At 49.7% G+C, this 17,564-nt stretch overlaps 1 protein-coding gene across 1 annotated transcript in view; it reads right to left on the minus strand.

Annotated features, from left to right (window-relative positions):
* Nucleotides 1-17,564, minus strand: part of Slc27a2 (solute carrier family 27 (fatty acid transporter), member 2) — a gene marked incomplete at its 5' end in the record, with an annotated part of 35,144 nt that extends 17,580 nt beyond the window's left edge. Inside the window, 3 exon segments of the mRNA XM_005376675.2 lie at nt 1,441-1,599; nt 5,283-5,492; nt 17,084-17,564. Coding sequence (XP_005376732.1) covers nt 1,441-1,599; nt 5,283-5,492; nt 17,084-17,558 — 844 coding nt within the window.

Here is a 17,564-nt window from a genome sequence, read left to right on the forward strand (position 1 = left end):
GTCTTTTTGAGACAGCGTCTCCCTATGTTGTTCAGGCAGGCCTTGAGCTCACTTTGTAACTCAGGCTGGTCTCAAACTCACAATGATCCTCCTGCCTCAGCCTCCCAAGTGCTGGGATTACAGGTGTGCGCCACCACGCCCGGTTTCACATTCAATGTAATTGTAGGCATTCAAGTAAATGTGAATTTTAAAACTCCCACTAGTAGTTTTTCAAGTTACTGGTTTATTTTTCCTCCAAAGTATACCGAAAACCAATGTTTTAGAAGTGTTGGTTTTTTTTCTTCAATAACATCTGCTCTCCTTAGTTGAGTATGTACGGTGCTGGGGTCACTCTGTTGCTGGCGGCTCGGCACTTGACCAGGCCTGGCTGCTCTTTGCTGGTGATGAGCTGGGTACTTTGGAGCTGACCAGTCCCTGGGCGGGGAAGGGAGCAGAGTTGGGGCTATCAAGTGACTGCAGCAATGAGCAACGGCCGGGGGCTAAACACAGAAGGTTTGTTTCTCACAGCTGGGCGGCTCTGAAGGTTGAAGTCAGAGCACCAGCAAATCCAGACCCTCGAGGAAGGTCTGGCCTCTGTCCCTGCAGTGGCGTTTAGGGTTCCAACGGAGGAATCTTTTCAGGGTAGACACATTCGGTCCACAACACACATACGACAGCAAAGAACAGCCGGGCCCGGGCGAGTGCCGAGCCACCAGGAACAGAGTGACCGCAGCACCGTACATACTCGCCGAAGGAGAGCAGATGCTGTTTCAGAAAACAACAACAACAAAAAAACAACACTTCTAAAACATGTATGGGTGTGTGCACCTGTGTGCACATTGTTATATAACATTTCATGTGTACCTCTTTTCAATGTTTATTTAAAATGAAATGTCATATGGGAGAACAAGTTAAGGTTTTTTTTTTTCTTATTTGAGGTGTTAGAGGGAACTTCCTGGGAGAGGTGGCGGTGGGTCTGAGCCTTCTGAACAAAAACAGCAAATCCCCAGAAGGAGACGGGATGGAGACTCCCCAGTGGACAGTTTGAGGAGGGAAAGCAAGGGCGGCCCGGTACCCTGACGAGAGTAGGGGGGCTGCGGGGCGGGGAAGGATGAAGGATGTGGCCCCCAGGTGAGGTTTACGTCCGAGGCTGATGGGGCGGAGTTTACGCCAGATGTTGATTGAGACCAGACTGTGAATTTCTGAAGCTGGAAATGATACAGGGAATTATTCACGGCAACTTAGAACCCACTGTCTTAACCTGGGTCAAGGCATAAAGTATGTTAAAGGAGTTTCTTCCTAGAGATCCTGAAAAATGATCACATCCTATTATTTAAAAAGCGGCATGAAAAAATCGTTTATTTCAGAGGCTCGGCTTGCCTGCGTGTTGGAGCCCAGCCGCCTTGGTACCAGCGCAGAAGCCAGCACCGTCTCCAGCGGGCAGCCAGCGAGCGAGCTTACCGGACACGATGCAGCCGTGCAAGCCGACCATGAGCGCCGCGCTGTGGTACAGGGGCAGCGTGGTGTAGACGACGTCGTCGCTCCGGAACCCGCTGACCATGCTGAGGCCCGTTCCATACCAGATGCGGTAATGATTGATCATTGCAGCCTTTGGGAGGCCTGTGGAAAAATGCAAGAGAAGGCACGGGTGAGCCACACTTGGCCGTTCACAGCCTGGGAGACAGGTCTGGCTTGGGAAGATTGATTCTCCTGCAGCTAGGGAGCTGGTCGGAGTGGGCCACGAGCACGTAGACCCGGGACCCGGGCATTTCTCCTGCAAAGGACCAGAGAGTAAACCTTTTAGGCTTCGTGGGGTCCTGTGGTCACGTGGCAGGGACTCAGCTCTGTCATCGTGTCCGAAAGCAGCCTCGCGCACACAGGACAGAGTACGCGTGGCTGTGTTCCAATGAACTTTACTTGTAAACACACATCAGGGCCGCCTCTGGCCTTTAGCCCACGGCTGGCTTACTCGAGTCAGGCAGGTCTTGTAGCTACTGATTGCTACTGCAGCAGGAGGGAAAGAAGAGAACGAATATCGAGCTTCACCTGGCAAGACATTTTCAAAATTTCATTTAATTTCTTATCAAATTTAAGAGATAAGTAGAATTACATCCTCCAGTCCACAGATGAGAAGGTTAAAGTGGAGAGAGATTAAGTATCTCAGGGAGGGGCCTGGGGATTTAGCTCAGCGACATAGCGCCTGCTTGGCAAGCATGAGATCGTGAGTTCGATTCCTGGTACCGGAAAAAAAAAAAACAAAAAACAACAAAAAAGTATTTTAGGGAATAAATACCTCATCTGTCCAATCACCTTCCTTCATAACCTCTTTTACTAATTTCTTGTGTACTATTCTAGGGTTTCCTTCTATAAATACATGCAAGTATGCACACTGACTCGTAAGAGTTTGGCTCTGAAGGTCATGCTACACGCGACACATCTGTGAGCTGAGCTCACTGGGGTGAGACTGCCGAGCAGGAGACTCGGGCCTTTGTCATTTGGACAGGTGACTGCCGCATGGCCAGCTCTAGTACTAACATTATGACACGGAAGAAAGCATCAATAAACCAACTGCATTCACTTTGGAAAAAGAATCCCTTGACTAGTGAAAGTCAAATTTCTTTTTTTTAAAAAGAAATACCTCTGTTGTTTTGAAGCACTTCCAGGACTTTTCTTTTTCTTTTTTCTTTTTTGCAGTACTAGGAATCAAACTCAGGAACTTGTGCTTGCCAGGCAGGCGCTTATGCCACTGAGCTATATCCCCAGCCCCTTCCAGGACTTTTCTAACTTTAGATTTTTATATTAATGGATACATCAGAAAATTTGGGAGCTTGTACATGGTTTTGTGCTACTGATTTCCTTTGAAGAACAGGAAAAATATTTTTGTTTTCTCATTGCTTAAACGAACGGATTAGTTCTTACAAGACAAACTTATGGCTAAAAAAACATGAATTCCAGTTTTCCAACCAAATATACTGTAAATTAGAGTCATGGGACTCCATCAGGCAGTGACCTCTTCTCCTCTGAGCTGGGAATGTCATTTTCTTGCCAAAACAAGGACTGTGAGGTTCTGCAGCTCCCCGTTCGGTATGGGGGGGCCAAAACTTCCTCATCATGAACCAAAGCCTCATTTCATCTCCATTATTTCCTGAAAAAATTACTTCCTAGATGAAGCTTAAAATTTAGCTTAACTATTCTATGAAAAAATGAAGATAAAAGCCCCATATATTAAGGTAGCATGCATACGCGGTGGAAGCAGCTGGTCACTCCTGCCTTTGGCGTTTCTGTTGGCAGGGCAAGGCGTAACTGCTGTTTTGTGGTACTGGGATGGAGCTCAAGGGAGCTTTGCACGGAGCTCCATCCTCAGCCTGTCTTATTTTCTATTTTGGGATAGGGTCTTGCTAAGCCGCTAGATACCTCAGACTGGGCTTTAATTTCTGATTCTCCTGCCTCAGCCTCCCAGAGTGTGAGTTGAGCGCCACCACCTCTGGCTAACGGTGCACACATTTCAACCAATGAAACAATGGTAGGCATGATGGTTTCAGGCACCAGCTTTACCACGTCAGTCCCTGCTCCTGTCCTCGTTAACTGAATGGAAATGCTCGGTGAAGGCAGCGTGTGAGGGGAGGCCGGCGTTCACGCTGAACTCAGTCGCTCTGTAGTCTGATGGGTGCAGGTGCCCGCAGTAGCCAAGGAAAGAGCTCCTGTTGCTGGTGTTGAGATAAAAGGCTCAGAGGAGCCCCCAGCCTTGTCTATAACGTCTGATTACCTCATAAGGACAGGGCATGCACACACTGCTTGCTTAAATTACGTTAACATTTTAATCAGAGGAGATAAAAGACTCGCCTAATAATCTTCACTTTCCCGGTATTAATCACAACAGCCAGCACGCTGGGGACGGCTTCCCGCCCTGTGCTTCGGCACGTTCTGGGCTCCACACTGTCACATGTGGCAGCGTTTTGCTGGCCGAGAGAGCGCGGAGGGTGAAGCTCTCAGTTAGCCTTGTGAACCCCTGAGGTAACCAGGAGGCGTGGCCCGCAGCGCCGCGGACTGCGCGGCTGTGCTGCCACCACGCAGGGGGAACCCTTCTGCTTCTCAGTAGGGCGCTCTTAACCCCTCTGCCGGCTTCTGAAGCTGGGAGCAGGCGGAACAACGGCACCCGTCCCAGAGGCGGCGGGAAAACCACACGCACAAATGCCCTGCAGCTCCTAGGACAGCGGCGATGAACCTATGGCGCGCGGGCTATTTGTTTTTCTTCAAGACAAAAGACGTTAATGTACGGGCTGTTTCTTCTAAACTAAAACCTCGGCATTCTGGTTTCCTTGCAGTGTTGCTCTTTGTGATACGTAAGCGGGTTCGGGGTTGCAGTTTGGGCGCTCGTCTCTCCGAGGCTCGCCCTCGCTGTCCTAGGAGCACGGCTCCCGCACGCCGCCCTTGCCGTCACCACACAGTGGTGTGCAAACGACCCTGGCGACCGGCAAGGCTCTTCCTTGGCGGCGCGTGAAATAACGGCAGCCCTCTGGAGTCACCCGAGATTAAATGAAATCTGTACCTTACTGGCGCACCAAGCAGTTCGAGTCACTGCTGCATGGGAAAACATCTATACAAATATCATCCCTGAGCGTCCTCTGGGGCTCCATGTATAACTGATGATAGTTGTAAGTGGATTCTGGGTATGATATAATCAAAGTGCAACAGATTCATTCTGAGCCAACTCTCATCTACTGCCTTATTTTTGTAGCGGTTTTTTTTTTTGGGTGAAATTGGGGATTGAATCTGTGCTAGGCACGTGGTCTACTACTAAACTAGGGCTAGGGATGTAGCTCAGTGGCGCAGGCACCTGCCTGGTAAGTGCAAGGTCCTAAGTTTGACTCCCAGTACCAAAAAAAAAAAAAAAAGAATACTACTAAACTATATCTTTAGCCTTTTACTTTTTATTTTGAGGCAAGGTCTCCCCAAGTCTAAGTTGCCCGGGCTGGCCTTGAACTTGCAGTCCTCCTGCCTCAGCCTCCCGAGCTGCTGGGGTCACAGGTGTACACTACGGCACTCGGCTGCACTTCTTGGTTAACTCTTTTATCTGTTCTACACGAATTGTGGGGAAGTCTTTCTGGCTGGGAGAAACCCACATAATGTCATATGCAATGCAATCAGATCAGTTCCCACGGGCAAAGAGCTAAATCCCCGGAAGTATTAGATATCGGATAAGTTTTGCCAAAGAAAGGGAATGTTTAAAAACCTAAGCCAATACTTAACTCCTTCAGGATAGCTAGCTCTATTTCTTTGCAAATCCTGTCTTTAGTTTTTACCTGTGGTTCCAGAAGTGTAGATGTACAAGGCAGGAGTAGAAAAAGTGACTTCAGACCTCCAGGACTCTGGGACGGGTTCCCCCGACATTTCATCCACTTTGTCCAGGAACGAGTCGACGCCCTCGGTGTTGGATGTCGTGCTGACATAATAGACGGACACTCCGTCTTTCTTCAAGCTTGGCAGTACCTCCTCAACAGCGTCTTGTAGTTCTTTATTTAATAAAAACCCAAACACATGAATCAGTCCATGAAGTTTCTATGCAGTGCCACAAGTTTCACAATCATGCTGTGCTCGGCATGGCTTTTGCTAAACTGTGTGGACAGCAAAAGGGCTGCCTCTAGCGGCGCATCTTTTCATGTAGAATTTGCTGCATTTGGAAACAAACTGCAAGATTCCAGTGTTTCAGGGATGGCTGAGTTGGACAGTTCAATAAAGAAGGCAAAGGGCTGGCTGAGACCAGTCCTTCTAACGGTGAATTCACACAGATGGGTATGTGGGTAAAAACCAAGACCGGGTAAGGGCATGACTTACGTGCATAACTGGTATAGAGCTAAATTAAAGCAGAAATGAATTTAGTGATGCCTAACATGTGCCCCACAGAACCAGAAGTTTTAAAAAAGGGTAAATATTAAGAAAGGAGAGAACTGGGGGGAAAAGGAGACATAACAATCAGCGGCGATGAGAGAAGTCAAAGTTGCAGAGCACATTTTTTGAGCACGTCAATAATACATAGTTCCACTAAGATGGTTTAGCTGATAGGAAAAATAAGCCTCAGTTTCTCAGCCCTTCATCTGATCTAGGAAAAAGAGGCTGATTAATTCAGAGCAGCATTTTGCAAACTATAGGTCACAATACAGTAGCCATAATACAGTGACCTACAGTTAAGATCATTCAAGCTGACCAATATCATCACAAATTTACATAGAAGGAAGCAGACATTTTTCGGCCATAGCAAACACAATAAGAGCTAAGTATTACTTTTAAAAAGTTCTGCTTTAATTCTGTGGGTGTGTGTTTACTGGGTCAGACAGAGACCGATTTCACACTGGCTCAGATGGAAACATTTTCAAAGTTCTGATTTAATATGCAAACCTCATTTCCTATTTGCTGCGTGGATTTTTTTGTACTCAGTCCAGAGGTGAGAGTCCTTCGAAATGTGCTTCTCTTGACTTGTAATAACCACAGTGAACCAGCTCATTCTTAATAGGAAAGTGACTCAGAACCCAGGGAATCCCCCGACAGGGAGGCAAGGCCTGCTTCATCACAGCTGTTCTTTTCCAGATGTTTACTTAGGGTATCTCCATCAAAATGAGACATATCACTGGGGCAGATGCACTTAAGAGTTTTAACATTTTTTGCCCCAAGGTGCTTGGTAGAAATAAATCAAACAGTATAAAAGGTTTCTAATGAAAATCAAAAGGTTCTGAAACCTGCTACCTAGGGCCACTGCTTTCAACTTTTCTTTTAATTAGCTGTTTTTTTTTTTTTTTTTTTTGCAATCATTCTTTCATCACCAAAAAGTGTGATTTTCTTGCTATATTTGGTCTATCAGGCTTTTTTCTTTTTGAGGCAGGGTCTTGCTATGTAGTTCAGCCTGGCCTTGAACTATGTAGCCCAGGCTGGCCTGGAACTCACAGCAATCCTCCTGCCTCAGCCTCCTGGCTGCTGGGATTACAGGTGTGTGCCAGGACGCCCAGCGGGTCTATTGATTTTGAGCCCATTCCTCCTCCACTGTTGTCCACCCCCAGCAGTTACTATTGTCACTTTATGTTGTCTAGGTTAATGGCTTTTCCATCTATTCTGAGACCGCAATTCTGTCTTCCCAGGTCGTGCGGAGTTGTTCTAGCGATCAGACTCCAGGTGAATGTGACTCTGTAAACAGCCATGGAATACACGGTCGCCTGTGTCCCTTTCTGGTTGGGGTTCCTCCTAGCTCCTACCTGGCGGTCAGTCTTGAGTGTGCTACTTTCCTCCCATGCCCCGCCCCCTCCAGGAGCCTTCATTCACGTCCTCCCCCTGTCCTGTAGATGACCGAGGTGGCCCTGCGCTCACTGAGTCCTTGCTGCTCACCTCCCCGCTTCCCTACGCCTGCCCACCGCCCCTCCCTGGCTGCTAATCCCCGGGACAGACGGACAGATCCGCTCTCTGCTCGGGAGGTCCCCAGGCCTGCCCATCTCCCCCGCCGGCCCTTCCTGGGTCGTCTCCCATGGTCCACCTCTCAGGTGCCCCTGGGAGGCCCGCGCAGGTCCCCGTGGTCTGCCCCTCACCACTGTGCCCAGCTGTTTCATCCGCTTGGAATGTCCTCCCGCTCCCTGTGCCCTGCAGAATTCTTGCTCGTCCTTCAAGGCTCAGCCTGGGTTCAGTTCTCTGCTGTCACCTTTGCTTTCTCTGCGGAATAGCTTTTCCTTCCCCAGCTCCCGCGGGGCCTGCGCATGCGCTACCGGGCACCAGGGCACGCGGTGACAGGTGCCCTTCGTTGTCTTCTGTTGGACCGCGGGAGCTTTGAGATGAAGGGGTCCTAACTTAATCACTGCACCCCTAATAGTACTAAGTGCTCAATAAATCTTTGGGTTTTGTTTCTTTTTTCTTTCCCTCCGTCCCTCCCTCTTTTCGTCCTTCGTCCCTCCCTCCCTCCTCCCTCCCTTCTTTCTCTCCTGGTGCTGTGCCTTCCACATGCTACACAAGCGCTTTATACTTGCACGACACTCCCAGCCCTCGGGGAAGGCTTGTAATTGAAAGAATCTGCACAAAGCACAGTATTACTGTGGAAGAGACAGGGAAATGCACTAGAGCCCCTTATTGAAGGAATTCAGATCTTAACAATATTGTGAGTTGACCAATTCATGTGAAATAAAATATAAATATCGAGTGAAGTAATTTCTGTGATACAGCTGCGCCTTGCACACAAGTCAGGGCCTTGTAGGCATGACATTTGTCATCTTATCTGCAGGAGAAGCCACCACCCCTGTCCAACACAGTTCACACCCATCTCCTCTAGGCTGTGGGGCAGAATTTATTTGGGCGCTGACTTGAGCTTCTGTGGCTTTTCTATCATATCAGAGACATGGGGCAGCCTTTCCTCCCTTAAGTTAAAGACACTGATATAAAACTGAGATTTCAACTGCAGTTTGGATGTGAATGCTGCCTGTCAGCCGGGCGTGGTGGTGCACGCCTATAATCCCAGCCTCTGCCTGTAATCCCAGCACTTGGGAGGCTGAGGCAGGAGGATCACTGCGAGTTCAAGACCAGCCTGGGCTACAAAGTGAGCTCAAGGCCACTGAACTGCACAGCGAGACCCTGTCTCAAAAGGAAAAAAAAAAAAAAATGCTGCCTGTCAATCACCTGGCTGATATTTACTGTCTCTCTTGCGTCCGCAGACAGGATTGTGCTCACATGTTTTTCCTGTCACACTCAATTACCCGTGTGCTTTTTGGTAATTCTTACTGTACAGTGTGCTCACCTCAGCGGTAGTCAACCAGGGCATCTAGGCTCAAATTATTCTATCTGCCCCTGGTTGGCTCCCTGGGATACTGGCACCGTGCAGCGGGTGTAGCAGAGCTCTGGGGAGCGGCACCTGCGAGGGTCACTGGAAGAAGCAGGTGGACAGAGGAAAAGGCTGACCAGGGGGGCAGTCACAGCGGTGGCACTCTCGGCTGATCCTTGGATCCTACAGGGACTCTGGACCTGCAACAGCCCTGTAGCACTGTCCCAAATGAGGGAGGCAGCCTGTACCCCGTGCCTGCCTGCCAGTCAAGGTCGCGGGCTGGAGGGCGTGGTGCTTGACTTGGGCAAAGTAGCTCTCTTCAGCCCAGGGAGAGTCCCAGAGAGGGTCATCTGAGGACCCCCGTAGCTGAGGAGCAAGTGTCACGGTCCTAAAGGAGGTGACTGGCAGTGCAAACAGCGTCTACTACACCTGCCAGCCCTACTAACCAGGAGCTGTACAGTTTCCACTTGATTGAGCCACCTGGGAGTAGCTTTGCATGTCACTTCCCACTACTTTCACTCCTAACGCACTCACCCCGTTTCCACAAAGGAGGACAGAGCCTCTCTACTGAATGCTACGCACAAAATAAAGCAATCCAGTGGGCTTATGGGGGGTGTACGTGTTTCGGTAAAGTTTTGGTAAAACACTTTCATTCTTTGGAGGAGGCTCTCGACCTGACCTGCCCCACGCTTGTCAAAGCACAGGAATCACTTTTTTTTAAATGAAGGGCATAATCTCAGGCTTCATTAAAAGGTTGGGTGTGAGAATCAGAGTTCCCGAAAAGCTGTCTGAAAGGCATAGAGCAGACCCATCCATTCTCACTAGTCTACGTTTAAACTGTGATCACATTTGAGTGCCGGAAAACTGAATGATTACAACATCCACACCCAAGTCTGTCTTGTTCAAAATAAAATTAAAAAGAAACAGTCAAGGGAGGACACTATCCCCTCTCCCATCGCCAGGGTTTTTGAGGAGGAGAGAGACGAGAGATATCAGAATAAATGGGGCTGTCCCTGGAAAGCAGGGAGAGAGGACGGGCAAAGAGCTGAACTGACCTTCATCACGGTGTTGGGACACAACAGCCTGAACCCACAGCTTTCCAAAAGGAAAACCTTTCTCCTTATAACTCACCTCTCTGAGTGGGTGACTGATTGACTGGCTTACTTAAAACCCCAGACATATTTACCAATGAGGGGAGTGAAAGGAAGTGTGCTCTGACCAAAATGTCAGGGTGAATGAGAAATAGCTGGTGGATGAACAAGGCAGGAAGGGAGGTGTTTATCTCCTTACTCCACCCACCCACCCATCCATCCATCCATCCATCCATCCATCCATCCATCCACCCATCCATCCACCCATTGATCCATCCATCCATCCATCCACCCATCCATCCACCCATTGATCCATCCATCCATCCATCCATCCATCCATCCATCCATCCATCCATCCATCCAATTAACCAACCAACCAACCAACAAAGCAACCAGACAACAACAACAGAACCAACCAACCAACAACAAAACAACAACAAGAGATCAACCAATCAACCAACCGACCCTCTAACCAAATGACAGCAAACCCAAAACACAGAGCAGTGCTAACACAGCCCTGGAGACAGCACTAGTTCTCACAGGGACAGCTGTAACTGACTACGACTGCCCCAGGTAGTTTGGAACAGCAGTATTTAGTAACCCTTTGTCTGGTCCATCCCACCACAACACAACGTGCATAGGAACCCTCTTCAAATAGTGACACGTGCGTACGAGCCCCTCCCTGCACAAAACAAATCACTTCAGGTCAAAAAATATGTTGAAGTTTAAATCCCAAAAGGAGTGGGTAAAAGAAGTTTAACAGTGAAACACCTGCTCGACATTTATGTAATTAATTTACTTGAGCCAGGCATGGTGGTGTATGCCTGTAATCCCAGCACTCAGGAGGCTGAGGCAGGAGGATTGTGAGTTTGAGGCCAGCCTGGGTTATACAAAGTGAGCTCAAGGCCAGCCTGAAACTACATAGCAAGACCCTGCCTCAAAAAAATCCCCCCAAAACAAAAACAAAACAAAAAAATAATTTACTTGCTATTAGTTTTCATTAACCTGGGTTAAGGTCCTTGTTTATGCAAACCCTTGTTTTCTAAGTAGCCGTGGAGTTAAGGGTTACCAGGTCACACCAGGTCACACCAGGCCTTACATAACTGTTAGCATCTGATATTCATAAACAACCATGTCCCCGGTGTACCAAGTGTGTCTGTCCTTATTTCTCAGGCTGTGGGGAAGGAGGCCTTTTTCAAATAATGGCTGCTGACACTCTTTACACACCATAATCTGGACTCTACCCTTCAGATTTAATACGGCTGACAGCTGATTCAGTTTGTTTTGTTCTCACCTCTTCACTGCCTTCTCGATCCAACAGGGAACGAGCTTCCTCCCCACACGCTAGCGGTGTGCTAGTTTATTCTTGGAGATGTACGACCCACCCCTGGCAACCTTCAGCTATGAGCAGGGGGACGAGAATGATGTTTGCGAATGCCTTGAAACAAGCTCCCCGTTTGGACCTGGGCTCCTGGGCTGGAACTCTCAGTCCTCGAACATATTACTCACTTGGTGTCTGAGTGTCTGTCCCCCACCTTTTACAGAGCGCCCCACCATCCCATGTACAGATCCTGCCCCAATTCTGTGCTCACCACCTGCTCCCCCTTCTCATTCAGACCTGGAGAGACCATCGCCAGTCCACTGTTGGAAGGGCTGGACATTAGGAGGACACTTGGGAGGTCTGTCAGGCCTGTGCTAAGGTGAGGCTCGACCTGGGGAGACTGACTTGATTTTTTCACATCAGGATATAGTTAATTTTATTATGTCATTTTCATGCCCTCACTCCCGATTTAACAATTCTAAAGTGTCAGAAGAAAACCAACCAAAATGGCGGAACCCACTGATTCCAACAACACACAGTAGTTGTGTGCCTACTGTGTGCTTGGTGTTTGGAAAAAAGGAGGAGAAAACAAAGGCACGAGCTCAGTGGGACAGGATTATTTCAGAGCAAAGCTGAGAGAGACCACCTGGCATTTAGACCAGACTGGTAACACTCGTGCGGGCTATGAGGTCTTTTGTAGGGTCACAAGCACAAAGGGGGCTGTGACAGAAATGGTCAGGATGAGACTTTCAAGGGGGAGAGTTTGGCGGGAAGGAGCTGTGCTACCTGCCAGGGACGAGGCTTGAGAAAATACAGGCAGTGGTGGGTGCCTGAGCAGGACTGAGGGGTGATGGGAGTTATGGCCGGCAGCTGTTAAGTGAAGGCGTGGGCCCTGTCAGCCATGATCATACATCTTTAGCAGGTGTTGAAGCACAGCGGGACGCAAGGGGATCAAAGTGGTCAGCCTGGGGGGGTAGTGGTCAGAGTCCTGCACACGGGATCACTAGAACCTCGTTCCAACGTACACGAGAGAATGCTAAGCCTTTGAACAAGGTGCACTGATGCAATTCTGCAAAGCTATGCTTTGGGCAGCCTGCAGAGGGTGTGAGACTACCCCTCTGCCTTGATTCTGGACTAGCGGCATCAGAAAAGCATCTCCTCCACTGCTTCTGACTGTTCCTTGGGTTCTCGGCATCCCTGATTTCTCTACATTAGAGACCTTTCAGTACTCAGATTCAACGAAGGCTCAGGTTAAAGCTCACCCTGCTGTCATCCTTCCACAGCTGAAGGACCGAGGAAAGCGTGCCCGTCAGCGGACGCTGGGCCCGGTCCTCCTGTGCTGGACCACCCCGCCTCCTGCATGGTCCTGCGCCCTCATCAGCGTGACCGAGAAGCACTCAGCGCTCTCGGCACACTTACCCTGCTCTCTTGGTCACAACACGTGGCTTGGTGCTTTTACCAGACCCTGCGATCCTTGAACCAGTTCCCTGTGTCTCCCCAGGCCGCCGGAGCAGCAAGAGTTTGCGAGACAACGGCCACCACACCCACCCGACGACAATCATCCTTGCTCCCAACACTCGTTCCTTCCTGGAGAACTTTCAATGATGAAATATTTTTGAAAGTGGAAACATTTTCCTTCAGTATATCGCGTAAAGAAAGTCTAGTTTTTTTTTTTTTTTCCTTCAAACTTGCAAAACCAAAAAAGCGAAACAGGACCATTTTGCAGTCTCTCTGGGTATTCTTTCAACAGCGTAGCTCTAATTTTCCCGAAAGCCGTCCCCGTACCCGCACTGTGGGGGCCTTGCAGGGCCATGGTGAGCCAGGCCAGGGAGTGGGTGAGCGGCACTCAGGAGACCCCTGTCCCCCTCCCAATAGCAGAGTTACTTTAGTAATGACCCTGATGAAAGCACACATGGGAATAGATGCACTACTTCTGGGTGCTCTTACAAAATCTGATGTGTGAAATTAAACATGTTTCCCTGTTTCATGCATATTCTGCTTCAGAATTTGTGTGAAAAGAACTGGCCCTTGGGTCTGGGGATTTAGCTCAGCGGCACAGTGCCTGCCTGGCAAGCGTGAGGTCATGAGTTCGATTCCCGGTACCGGAAAAATAAACAAAAAACAACCTCCCCCCAAAAAACCAAAAAATAAAACCAACCAAACAAAAAAAGAACAGGCCCATTAAGTGGGCTTCTATCAACCACAACACTGATGTCAGGTCCATAACACTGGAGAGAACTGTTCCATGAGATCACTTAGATTATCCCCCAACATGGAGAAGGCTCCTGAAATGTACAGGAGACAAGAAACCACGTTCTTTGAGAGATGAGGGTTTCTGTTTGATTTGGGGAAGATCTTGTGAACCTTAACTTTCTGTATGCATCATACATTTGGAAGGAGCACACAGGCACTGTTTTCTGACGGGATTGAGCCCTTCAAACCTCAAAAATAGTCTCCAGAGGTCACGACAACTGGATCAGTCCTCGTGATAAATGTCACTGTGTTGGTCTTCTACTTAGAAATATTCCAGAATTTGACACACATACAAGCTCCTAAGTCCTGCAGCTGAAATTCAAAATATGGGATCAAAGTCACCTTTATGAACCAACCAGGTTCAGATGGCTGACAGAATAAAAAATGCCCTGGATAGGAGAAAAATTCTGGGTTTGTTTCTGTTTCCCTACTGTTGACCCAGCATTGATTTCACCTCTGTATCTGTTTGTTCAGCTATAAAGCAAGCGGAAGCTGGATGCGTTCTCAGAGCCTGCCCCTGAGACCATTGGCTTCAAACTCACCTGGGGCTGAGGAGATGCTTTTTGGGGTCCCACACTAGACCTATGAAAGCAGCATTTTGAGACAGCATTCAGATACCTGTTCTGTGTAACGATGACTTTTCTGCTCATCAAGGTTTCTTTCCTAAGCTCTTTTTTTTTTTTTCTTTTTTTGTTTTTTTTCCGCTACCAGGAATTGAACTCATGACCTTGCGCTTGCCAGGCAGGCGCTGTGCCACTGAGCTAAATCCCCAGCCCCCTAAGCTCTTTTTTTGAAGCAAAAAACATTCATTGAAATTATAAGATGACAGGATCGGAGCATCTCTAAGCTCTCTTCCAACTCCAGAGAATTCTCGGAGTCAGCCTATTCAGCACATTTCCACCTGGGCATATCAGCTAAGTCCATGACTTTGGACTCCGTCCTCTCTTGGTAGTAACCCTTCCAAGTCAAAGTGCACTGTGTACAAAGGTAGCTCAGGGATGTGGAAAAAGTGAATGTTTTTCAAATGTCTGGATTCTTCCCAAGGTTAGTGTGTACACTGCCGCATGGACTCTTCTCCTGGACCTGAAACTATGGATTCTGCTGTTTTCCTTGCCATGCACTGCTTCGGGTTCAGGGGTAATCATGCACCATGGGGAAACGGGTCTCAGTGATTTAGAAAAACTAAGAAAAAAAATTCTAAAAATGTGTGGCCTTTCTCAAAGGGCAGCTGCTTGCTAGAGACTGCTTGGGTCCCACTGGCAAGTCTGGCTTAAGTCTGACCTGAATGTAGGAAGGTCATATTCTCTGTGTAAATGCGACCCTTTAGGGGGCAGGCTGTCACTGGGAAGGGGAAAAAGAGTACAGTTTGCAAATTCCTAATCCAAATGTTGGAAGTACATCAAAACCCAGACTTATAAGTGTCAACATGACGCCACTCATGGAGAAGTTCACCCCACAAAACTTTTGTTTCATGCACAAAACTATTAACTCTACTGTATACAATGATCTTTAGGCTGTGTGTATAAGGCGTACATAGAAATAAACAAACTTGGCGGTTGCACTTAGGTTCTAATTCCCAATATCCCATGCATTATATCTAAATAGCCCAAAATCTAAAAACAAAAAACAAAACACACCTGAAGCCCAACCCAAACATTTGTTCTAAGCTTTCCAGATAAGGGATACTCAACCTGTCTCTAGTTGTTTCTTACAGAGCCAATTTTTATTACAGTCCGTTAGTTCTGAGCTTTTTTCTCAGTTCAACTCCAGGCGTATGAAGTCCCTCGGAAGGTGATTGCTTCTGCGATTACTAAGGAGTTAATAATGTTTAAATGTCCTCTGGGGTGGGCGGGTACAAAGATCGCTGGGTTAACGATTTCCCTCTAGGGAGGCTGGGAGAATAATACGCTGAAAGGGATCTTCCAGTTACTAAGTAGTGCAGTTACCTTTTTCCTGGGTAACTCTAAATTGCTGGGAATTTTCCTGAAAGTTACCTTGCATAATTTGGCTGTCTCTAAAATCATCATTTGCTTCCAAATTTTTATATGAAGGCTTCACTTTTTTGGGATTATTTCCTGCCACAGAGGCGTAAGCTCCCTGGTTTCTCATATGTGAATCAACATTCCATCTTTTGGGTGCACCAGGCCAACGGCTTGTCCTGCCTCAGTTTCCCCAGCTATGAAACCAAGAGCAGACCGGATGTGTGCCACTCTAAGCTTTACTAGCTGTATACCCAGACCCTGTCTCTTGCCTTGAGTGGAGAAGAGGGCGTGATGTAAGAGAGAACATACGCTCTGAGGCTGGACAGACCTGGTGTGGAAGTTTAAGCCTCAGTCTCCTCAGTTATGGGAAGGGATGAGAGTGATGACATGCATCTCTCCGGGCAATAAAGCCTCAGCACAGGCTTGGCACAGAAAAGCATTCCACCATGGTGGGTCTGCCCGGCTCTCCGCGGGCTGTACCCTCACCCTTGTCTCTTGGCCCACTTTCACCGACTGGGAGAAATGCCCTTGCTCCAGAGGCAAGCCCTGGAGGAGGGCAAGGTCTCCGTGCAGACACAAGCTGTTGCAAAGGGACTCCTGCCATCGGCCCTGGGATAACTATTTCTGTTTCTTCCAGGCCTGGGACCCCTTGAGCGTAATATTATCCTTGGGGGTCTGGTTGAAACGTCGCAGAAGGTAACACCCACGAACGGGTCACTGTTTCCATAGGTGCAAAGGGGGGGCGCAAACGGGGCTCCCAAAGGCCCCTAGCGGACCTCAAAGTCTTTTCCTTGGGTGTCGGGGCGGGGTACCTGCTCTCCGCAGTGAGAAGCCGGGGAGGCTTCGGGGTCCTGGCTGTCCTGAAGACAGCCTCGCCACAGGAGGGACACTGAGAGGCAGAGAAGGAACACGACCTCCCATGATGACAGGCCAGTCAGGCGGCCGGGGCGAGGACTGTCTCTTTGGACGCGATCAAGAGCACACTCAAGTCTGCGTGTTAGTGCAGAAGTGAGGACCGGTTAAGAGCCAAGGCGTTGGAGAGGGACAGCTCTGTTGCCCTCGGGACACGACCATCCCGGCTTTAGCTCCCAGGGCCTCCGGGGTCTCATCTATAAAAGACCCAGGGAAACCCTCACCTGCTAGGATTCAAAGCTACACCGCAAACACCGAGGGCCCTCACCAGCCCTGGTTTCAGCCTCTGGGATTCAGCCCAGGTTGGGTGGAAAACATTAGGCGAAAGAAATGGCGTTCGAGCCCAACGCATCTGGACTATTTTTCTTGTCCTGTTCCTTAAGCAATACAGCGTCGCAATCACTCGCGCAGCATTTACACCCTATTGGCTATTACGAGGCATAGTGAGATGATTAAAGCGCAGGGTAGGGAGGCCTTGCTCAGGCTATGCACAGCCGCGCCGCTCTACACGGGTGACCGGGTGTGGGCACATTTGGGTCTCTGCGGAGTCCCGACCTCGTCCGGACCTCATCCGGCCTCCGGTTCGGAGCAAGCGCTGCGGGGCTCAGCACAGGGCCTGCCACGCAGCTCCAACAGGCGACTCTGGCGACCCCGCAGTAGTGTCGCAAGGCCTCGGTGCCACCCCCGTCTGCGCACCCGGACCGCCCTGACCGCCCCACGCCCGGTACCGTCCAGTACCAGGGCGGCCCCGGCTTACCTGGGGAGGCCAGCAGCACCTTGGCGCCGCAGCACTGGAAGCAGTGCAGCAGGGACTTGGCGCGGATGTTGTAGTTGAGGCAGGCCATCGGGCAGCCCAGCTTGGCGAGCCCCAGCCACAGCCACACGTAGGCCAGCTCGTTGCCCATGAAGAGGGCCACGCAGTCGCCCTGGCGCAGGCCGAGGCCGTGCAGCGCCCGCGCCGCCTGGCTGCTGCGCCGGTCGGCCTGCGCGTAGGTCAGCGCTTGGTCCCCGCAGCGCAGGAAGGCCTTGTGCGGGGAGCGGCGCGCGTGCTCCAGGAAGGCGCCCAGCACGGTGGGCGGCGGGCGCCTGCGCCCGTAGCTCTGCAAGCGCCGCACCAGCCCCGCCAGGCGCACGAAGTAGCGTACGTCCTGGAACAGGTAGGGGCAGCACAGGGCGGCGAGCAGCGGCACGAGCAGCAGCCCGGCCAGCGCGGTGAAGACGGTGGCCAGCATGCGGGC

Source organism: Chinchilla lanigera, unplaced genomic scaffold (genome assembly GCF_000276665.1).
Source record: "Chinchilla lanigera isolate Chin_1 unplaced genomic scaffold, ChiLan1.0 scaffold00008, whole genome shotgun sequence".
NCBI lineage: Eukaryota > Metazoa > Chordata > Mammalia > Rodentia > Chinchillidae > Chinchilla > Chinchilla lanigera.